The sequence below is a fragment of the Oncorhynchus mykiss genome, chromosome 26, assembly GCF_013265735.2.
Source record: "Oncorhynchus mykiss isolate Arlee chromosome 26, USDA_OmykA_1.1, whole genome shotgun sequence".
In the NCBI taxonomy this organism is placed as follows: Eukaryota; Metazoa; Chordata; class Actinopteri; order Salmoniformes; family Salmonidae; genus Oncorhynchus; species Oncorhynchus mykiss.
Genome location: NC_048590.1, coordinates 41,706,351 through 41,716,350, shown reverse-complemented (window position 1 = coordinate 41,716,350; position 10,000 = coordinate 41,706,351). Strand labels below are relative to the sequence as shown.

The 10,000-nt window shown below is 41.3% G+C and overlaps 1 protein-coding gene across 2 annotated transcripts in view; it reads right to left on the bottom strand.

Moving 5' to 3' along the window:
• LOC110526920 (secretogranin-3) overlaps window positions 1-10,000 on the bottom strand; it is a 33,820-nt gene that overhangs the window by 6,031 nt on the left and 17,789 nt on the right. For both annotated transcript variants that reach the window (XM_036963861.1, XM_036963859.1), the window contains exons 10-11: window positions 9,825-9,938; window positions 9,627-9,716 (exon numbers count right to left, since the gene is read on the bottom strand). In XM_036963861.1, coding sequence (XP_036819756.1) covers window positions 9,627-9,716; window positions 9,825-9,938 — 204 coding nt within the window. The remainder of the gene's footprint in view (window positions 1-9,626; window positions 9,717-9,824; window positions 9,939-10,000) is intronic.

Here is a 10,000-nt window from a genome sequence, read left to right as displayed (position 1 = left end):
CCGTTCCCTACACATTACAAACTGTTCCATACACATTACAAAGTGTTCACGGGACTTTTGAGTGACTTCACATCTCATTTCCATAAGTGATCATATCTGGGTGAATAGATCTTCTGGTGAATAACCCAACAGTGTCAGTACCTGAGGGAAGCTCACTGGCATACTCAAACAGGAAGTGGAACCTGTTTCCTACTGTGTGTGTGATAGTGTGTGTTTTCCTCTATGAGTAGCTCCATGTTGACAGGGCCCTGACTCTCTCTATTACCTCCCCATCAGATGTCTCCTCTCTGCCATCAGTAAGGACGAGAGGCCCTTCTCTTCCCAGACACCCACCGGACTGCCTGATTGGCATACTAATCAACCACAATGGGTACAGAGAGGAGACCTGCACTTCACACACACACAGTGGCAATGCCCTACGTAGGGCAGGTGGGACGAGGCCCCACCAAAATAATGGAGATTTTCATGCAATTCTGTTATTTCATGTCACAACAATAAACTGCATCATATCAGTTAGAAAACAATTTTATGGGCCTCCTGACTGGCGAGGCGGTCTAAGGCACTGCATCGCAGTGCTAGATGCGTCACTACAGACCTGGATTCGAGGTTATATCACAACCGTCTGTGATCGGGAGTACCATGGGGCGGTGCACAATTGGCCCAGCGTCATCCGGGTTAGGGGAGGGTTTGGCCCAGCGTTATCCGGGTTAGGGGAGGGTTTGGCCTGGGGGCTTTACTTGGCTCATCGCGCTCTAGCGACTCCTTGTGGTGGGCCGGGCACCTGCAGGCTGACCTCAGTCGTCAGTTGAACGGTGTTTCCTCCGACACATTGGTGCGGCTGGCTTCCAGGTTAAGTGGGCGGGTGTTAAGAAGTGTAGTCTGGCGCGTTATGTTTCAGAGGACGCATGACTCGACATTCACCTCCCGAGCCTGTTGGGGAGTTGCAGCGATGAGACAAGATTGGGGAGAAAAGGGGGGTAACATACAGTGCCTTGCGAAAGTATTCGGCCCCCTTGAACTTTGCGACATTTCAGGCTTCAAACATAAAGATATAAAACTGTATTTTTTTGTGAAGAATCAACCACAAGTGGGACACAATCATGAAGTGGAACGACATTTATTGGATATTTCAAACTTTTTTAACAAATCAAAAACTGAAAAATTGGGCGTGCAAAATTATTCAGCCCCCTTAAGTTAATACTTTGTAGCGCCACCTTTTGCTGCGATTACAGCTGTAAGTCGCTTGGGGTATGTCTCTATCAGTTTTGCACATCGAGAGACGGACATTTTTCCCCATTCCTCCTTGCAAAACAGCTCGAGCTCAGTGAGGTTGGATGGAGAGCATTTGTGAACAGCAGTTTTCAGTTCTTTCCACAGATTCTCGATTGGATTCAGGTCTGGACTTTGACTTGTCCATTCTAACACCTGGATATGTTTATTTTTGAACCATTCCATTGTAGATTTTGCTTTATGTTTTGGATCATTGTCTTGTTGGAAGACAAATCTCTGTCCCAGTCTCAGGTCTTTTGCAGACTCCATCAGGTTTTCTTCCAGAATGGTCCTGTATTTGGCTCCATCCATCTTCCCATCAATTTTAACCATCTTCCCTGTCCCTGCTGAAGAAAAGCAGGCCCAAACCATGATGCTGCCACCACCATGTTTGACAGTGGGGATGGTGTGTTCAGGGTGAGGAGCTGTGTTGCTTTTACGCCAAACATAACGTTTTGCATTGTTGCCAAAAAGTTCAATTTTGGTTTCATCTGACCAGAGCACCTTCTTCCACATGTTTGGTGTGTCTCCCAGGTGGCTTGTGGCAAACTTTAAACGACACTTTTTATGGATATCTTTAAGAAATGGCTTTCTTCTTGCCACTCTTCCATAAAGGCCAGATTTGTGCAATATACGACTGATTGTTGTCCTATGGACAGAGTCTCCCACCTCAGCTGTAGATCTCTGCAGTTCATCCAGAGTGATCATGGGCCTCTTGGCTGCATCTCTGATCAGTCTTCTCCTTGTATGAGCTGAAAGTTTAGAGGGACGGCCAGGTCTTGGTAGATTTGCAGTGGTCTGATACTCCTTCCATTTCAATATTATCGCTTGCACAGTGCTCCTTGGGATGTTTAAAGCTTGGGAAATATTTTTGTATCCAAATTCGGCTTTAAACTTATTCACCACAGTATCTCGGACCTGCCTGGTGTGTTCCTTGTTCTTCATGATGCTCTCTGCGCTTTTAACGGACCTCTGAGACTATCACAGTGCAGGTGCATTTATACGGAGATTTGATTACACACAGGTGGATTGTATTTATCATCATTAGTCATTTAGGTCAACATTGGATCATTCAGAGATCCTCACTGAACTTCTGGAGAGAGTTTGCTGCACTGAAAGTAAAGGGGCTGAATAATTTTGCACGCCCAATTTTTCAGTTTTTGATTTGTTAAAAAAGTTTGAAATATCCAATAAATGTCGTTCCACTTCATGATTGTGTCCCACTTGTTGATTCTTCACAAAAAAATACAGTTTTATATCTTTATGTTTGAAGCCTGAAATGTGGCAAAAGGTCGCAAAGTTCAAGGGGGCCGAATACTTTCGCAAGGCACTGTATATATATATAATATATATATATATATATATATTTTTTTTTTAATCGCTTGATCTAATAAAGCATACACTGTTACTTTCCCATGTATTGTCACTTTCCCATTGTATTGTCACTTTCCCATTGTATTGTCACTTTCCCATGTATTGTCACTTTCGCATGTATTGTCACTTTCGCATGTATTGTCACTTTCCCATGTATTGTCACTTTCCCATGTATTGTCACTTTCCCATTGTATTGTCACTTTCCCATTGTATTGTCACTTTCCCATGTATTGTCACTTTCCCATGTATTGTCACTTTCCCATGTATTGTCACTTTCCCATGTATTGTCACTTTCCCATGTATTGTCACTTTCCCATGTATTGTCACTTTCCCATTGTATTGTCACTTTCCCATGTATTGTCACTTTCCCATGTATTGTCACTTTCCCATGTATTGTCACTTTCCCATGTATTGTCACTTTCCCATGTATTGTCACTTTCCCATGTCTTGTCACTTTCCCATGTATTGTCACTTTCCCATGTATTGTCACTTTCCCATGTATTGTCACTTTCCCATGTATTGTCACTTTCCCATTGTATTGTCACTTTCCCATGTATTGTCACTTTCCCATGTATTGTCACTTTCCCATGTATTGTCACTTTCCCATGTATTGTCACTTTCCCATGTATTGTCACTTTCCCATGTATTGTCACTTTCCCATGTATTGTCACTTTCCCATGTATTGTCACTTTCCCATGTATTGTCACTTTCCCATGTATTGTCACTTTCCCATGTATTGTCACTTTCCCATTGTATTGTCACTTTCCCATGTATTGTCACTTTCCCATTGTATTGTCACTTTCCCATGTATTGTCACTTTCCCATGTATTGTCACTTTCCCATGTATTGTCACTTTCCCATGTATTGTCACTTTCCCATGTATTGTCACTTTCCCATTGTATTGTCACTTTCCCATGTATTGTCACTTTCCCATGTATTGTCACTTTCCCATGTATTGTCACTTTCCCATGTATTGTCACTTTCCCATGTATTGTCACTTTCCCATGTATTGTCACTTTCCCATGTATTGTCACTTTCCCATGTATTGTCACTTTCCCATGTATTGTCACTTTCCCATTGTATTGTCACTTTCCCATGTATTGTCACTTTCCCATGTATTGTCACTTTCCCATTGTATTGTCACTTTCCCATTGTATTGTCACTTTCCCATGTATTGTCACTTTCCCATGTATTGTCACTTTCCCATGTATTGTCACTTTCCCATGTATTGTCACTTTCCCATTGTATTGTCACTTTCCCATGTATTGTCACTTTCCCATTGTATTGTCACTTTCCCATGTATTGTCACTTTCCCATGTATTGTCACTTTCCCATTGTATTGTCACTTTCCCATGTATTGTCACTTTCCCATGTATTGTCACTTTCCCATGTATTGTCACTTTCCCATGTATTGTCACTTTCCCATGTATTGTCACTTTCCCATTGTATTGTCACTTTCCCATGTATTGTCACTTTCCCATGTATTGTCACTTTCCCATGTATTGTCACTTTCCCATGTATTGTCACTTTCCCATGTATTGTCACTTTCCCATGTATTGTCACTTTCCCATTGTATTGTCACTTTCCCATGTATTGTCACTTTCCCATGTATTGTCACTTTCCCATGTATTGTCACTTTCCCATGTATTGTCACTTTCCCATGTATTGTCACTTTCCCATTGTATTGTCACTTTCCCATGTATTGTCACTTTCCCATGTATTGTCACTTTCCCATGTATTGTCACTTTCCCATGTATTGTCACTTTCCCATGTATTGTCACTTTCCCATGTATTGTCACTTTCCCATGTATTGTCACTTTCCCATGTATTGTCACTTTCCCATGTATTGTCACTTTCCCATGTATTGTCACTTTCCCATTGTATTGTCACTTTCCCATGTATTGTCACTTTCCCATGTATTGTCACTTTCCCATGTATTGTCACTTTCCCATGTATTGTCACTTTCCCATGTATTGTCACTTTCCCATTGTATTGTCACTTTCCCATGTATTGTCACTTTCCCATGTATTGTCACTTTCCCATTGTATTGTCACTTTCCCATGTATTGTCACTTTCCCATGTATTGTCACTTTCCCATGTATTGTCACTTTCCCATGTATTGTCACTTTCCCATGTATTGTCACTTTCCCATGTATTGTCACTTTCCCATGTATTGTCACTTTCCCATTGTATTGTCACTTTCCCATGTATTGTCACTTTCCCATGTATTGTCACTTTCCCATGTATTGTCACTTTCCCATGTATTGTCACTTTCCCATGTATTGTCACTTTCCCATGTATTGTCACTTTCCCATGTATTGTCACTTTCCCATTGTATTGTCACTTTCCCATTGTATTGTCACTTTCCCATGTATTGTCACTTTCCCATGTATTGTCACTTTCCCATGTATTGTCACTTTCCCATGTATTGTCACTTTCCCATGTATTGTCACTTTCCCATGTATTGTCACTTTCCCATGTATTGTCACTTTCCCATGTATTGTCACTTTCCCATGTATTGTCACTTTCCCATGTATTGTCACTTTCCCATGTATTGTCACTTTCCCATGTATTGTCACTTTCCCATGTATTGTCACTTTCCCATGTATTGTCACTTTCCCATTGTATTGTCACTTTCCCATGTATTGTCACTTTCCCATGTATTGTCACTTTCCCATGTATTGTCACTTTCCCATGTATTGTCACTTTCCCATGTATTGTCACTTTCCCATGTATTGTCACTTTCCCATGTATTGTCACTTTCCCATGTATTGTCACTTTCCCATGTATTGTCACTTTCCCATGTATTGTCACTTTCCCATGTATTGTCACTTTCCCATGTATTGTCACTTTCCCATGTATTGTCACTTTCCCATGTATTGTCACTTTCCCATGTATTGTCACTTTCCCATGTATTGTCACTTTCCCATGTATTGTCACTTTCCCATGTATTGTCACTTTCCCATGTATTGTCACTTTCCCATGTATTGTCACTTTCCCATGTATTGTCACTTTCCCATGTATTGTCACTTTCCCATGTATTGTCACTTTCCCATGTATTGTCACTTTCCCATGTATTGTCACTTTCCCATGTATTGTCACTTTCCCATGTATTGTCACTTTCCCATGTATTGTCACTTTCCCATGTATTGTCACTTTCCCATGTATTGTCACTTTCCCATGTATTGTCACTTTCCCATGTATTGTCACTTTCCCATGTATTGTCACTTTCCCATGTATTGTCACTTTCCCATGTATTGTCACTTTCCCATGTATTGTCACTTTCCCATGTATTGTCACTTTCCCATGTATTGTCACTTTCCCATGTATTGTCACTTTCCCATTGTATTGTCACTTTCCCATGTATTGTCACTTTCCCATGTATTGTCACTTTCCCATGTATTGTCACTTTCCCATGTATTGTCACTTTCCCATGTATTGTCACTTTCCCATGTATTGTCACTTTCCCATTGTATTGTCACTTTCCCATGTATTGTCACTTTCCCATGTATTGTCACTTTCCCATGTATTGTCACTTTCCCATGTATTGTCACTTTCCCATTGTATTGTCACTTTCCCATGTATTGTCACTTTCCCATGTATTGTCACTTTCCCATGTATTGTCACTTTCCCATGTATTGTCACTTTCCCATGTATTGTCACTTTCCCATTGTATTGTCACTTTCCCATGTATTGTCACTTTCCCATGTATTGTCACTTTCCCATGTATTGTCACTTTCCCATGTATTGTCACTTTCCCATGTATTGTCACTTTCCCATTGTATTGTCACTTTCCCATGTATTGTCACTTTCCCATTGTATTGTCACTTTCCCATGTATTGTCACTTTCCCATGTATTGTCACTTTCCCATGTATTGTCACTTTCCCATGTATTGTCACTTTCCCATGTATTGTCACTTTCCCATTGTATTGTCACTTTCCCATGTATTGTCACTTTCCCATGTATTGTCACTTTCCCATGTATTGTCACTTTCCCATGTATTGTCACTTTCCCATTGTATTGTCACTTTCCCATGTATTGTCACTTTCCCATGTATTGTCACTTTCCCATGTATTGTCACTTTCCCATGTATTGTCACTTTCCCATGTATTGTCACTTTCCCATGTATTGTCACTTTCCCATGTATTGTCACTTTCCCATGTATTGTCACTTTCCCATGTATTGTCACTTTCCCATGTATTGTCACTTTCCCATGTATTGTCACTTTCCCATGTATTGTCACTTTCCCATGTATTGTCACTTTCCCATGTATTGTCACTTTCCCATTGTATTGTCACTTTCCCATGTATTGTCACTTTCCCATGTATTGTCACTTTCCCATGTATTGTCACTTTCCCATGTATTGTCACTTTCCCATGTATTGTCACTTTCCCATGTATTGTCACTTTCCCATGTATTGTCACTTTCCCATTGTATTGTCACTTTCCCATGTATTGTCACTTTCCCATGTATTGTCACTTTCCCATTGTATTGTCACTTTCCCATGTATTGTCACTTTCCCATGTATTGTCACTTTCCCATGTATTGTCACTTTCCCATGTATTGTCACTTTCCCATGTATTGTCACTTTCCCATGTATTGTCACTTTCCCATGTATTGTCACTTTCCCATGTATTGTCACTTTCCCATGTATTGTCACTTTCCATGTATTGTCACTTTCCCATGTATTGTCACTTTCCCATGTATTGTCACTTTCCCATGTATTGTCACTTTCCCATGTATTGTCACTTTCCCATTGTATTGTCACTTTCCCATGTATTGTCACTTTCCCATGTATTGTCACTTTCCCATTGTATTGTCACTTTCCATGTATTGTCACTTTCCCATGTATTGTCACTTTCCCATGTATTGTCACTTTCCCATGTATTGTCACTTTCCCATTGTATTGTCACTTTCCCATGTATTGTCACTTTCCCATGTATTGTCACTTTCCCATGTATTGTCACTTTCCCATGTATTGTCACTTTCCCATGTATTGTCACTTTCCCATGTATTGTCACTTTCCCATTGTATTGTCACTTTCCCATGTATTGTCACTTTCCCATGTATTGTCACTTTCCCATGTATTGTCACTTTCCCATGTATTGTCACTTTCCCATGTATTGTCACTTTCCCATGTATTGTCACTTTCCCATGTATTGTTTTTTTGGTACATTTTTGTTCAGTAAGGCAGCTCCAAAATGCAGCTATTTCAGTCTCGCTGAGAGGAGAGAGAAGAGACAGGGTAGATAGGAGAGAGGATATAGGAGAGAAAGTAGAGAGTGGAGAGAGAGAGTGAAGAGAGAGAAGAGAGAGGAGAGAGAGAGGAGAGAGGGAGGACCTGCACTAAACACACACAGCCAAAATAACAGAGAGGAGAGAGAGGAGAGAGAGGATAGAGGAGAGAGAGAGAGAAAGAGAGAGAGCGAGAGAGAGAGAGACAGAGACAGAGACAGAGATAGGATAGAGGAGAGAGAGGATAGAGAGGATAGAGAGGATAGAGGAGAGAGAGAGAGAAAGAGAGAGAGAGAGAGAGAGAGAGAGAGAGACAGAGACAGAGACAGAGATAGGATAGAGGAGAGAGAAAAAGAGAGAGAAGGACCTGCAAAGACACACAGCCAAAAGAAGAGAGTATACTGTATATATAGAGAGGAGATGTATCAAGCGTCTCAGGGTGGGAGTACTTTTTCCCTGTCCATGTAATCGTATTCTTTGTGATCTAAAAGGCAGAACTGATCCCTAATCAGAACTCCTACTCTTAGGTGATTGATAAATACGGTTCCTGGACAGTACACTCAGGAGAGAGAAAATACACTCACCATAAGAATATCCTAAACATATCTATAACTAATTATACCTCCAATATAACAACAAACTATATCTAAGTGTCTGTCTTTATGGCTGTACAATAGACAGTTGATTGGTTATTTAGGAGGTCCCAGTGGTCCTCCACACCAGACAGTTGGACTGGGCTGGTCTCATACCAATGCAATCTACTCAATTAACCACCAATGGGAACTGACGGAACACTTGGCTGACCGAATCTGCTTCACTCTTATTGACCAGTGGATGTCTACAGGATTACATTAAGTAAATGAAACAATGGCTGATAGTTGCAGTGTCATAACCAGGAAATGCTCTGGTCTGGGTCCTCTGCTGTGAGGGTTGATGAGGGTAACTGGGAGTAGATACACACACACGCACACATGCACACACACACATCACAGTAATTAGGGCAGCAGACTCATCAAGTCTGTGTCCCAGTTCCAAATGGCATTCTAGTCCCTATGGAATGCACTACTTTTGACCAGGGCCCATAGGGTAGTGCCAGTAGTGCACTATATAGGGAATAATGTGCCATTTGGGATGCATGCCAAGCCTTATCCATATTCATGAGGTGTGGGGGTAACGCAACGCATCACCCACCAAGCTTATTTTAATTGCAAATCCAGCTGGACAAAGCAGACTTTAATTGAACTATTCTTCAGTGTGTCGCTACAGACTTATCTGTGACCAGACACAGTTTGCAGTAGGAGGGGCGGGCGGGTGTCTGTGTATGTGTGAGTGTGTGTGTGTACTAATGTTGGAACGTTAGCTGAAACTGTACACTGAACAAAGGGACTGTTTGGGTCCTACAGAGATTGTATAGATTCTCCAGACAGACTCTACGAACAGCATAATGGACAGCAGCCAGCCCTGTTGACTCCAACACCAATCCTAGACAAGAATCTGTCTGTCTGTCTCTCTCAATTCAAGGGGCTTTATTAGCATGGGAAACGTGTTAACATTGCCAAAGCAAGTGAAATAAACAATAAACAAAAGTGAGCAGACACAAAACAATATCAACAAAAAATGATTAGAATTACTCAAAAAGTTTTAAAACGATAGACAAGTGTTATATTATCAGCTATGTACGGCGTTTTAGAAATGTGCCTCTCTCTCTCTCTCTCTATGTGTATATATATATATATAGTTTTCTTACCGTCTTTGCCCTCGTCTTTGTTGTGTTTCTTCAGCCACTCAATGTTCTTCCTGATGGCTTCCAAGTAGATCTCAGACTTGCCTGGGTGATCTATAACAGAGAGGGAGGTAACATTTTGAAATGTTCATTCAAATTGTTCAACTGAAATGGTTACTCTGGTAACATGTTCGCTGCAAACACAATCCTTCTTGAACTGGCCTCTGGTCTCAGTGGACGGCGCTTCTTCCTTGGTTGAGTCTTTCAGGTTCTCATACTCCTTCTGCATCTTGGCCGCCTCTGCCTTGGTGTTGTCATCGTCCTCTGGGGTCTTCCCTGCAACACAGGCACAACAACAGACAGTTACCACCAACCAAACTCAACCCGACTGAACCCAA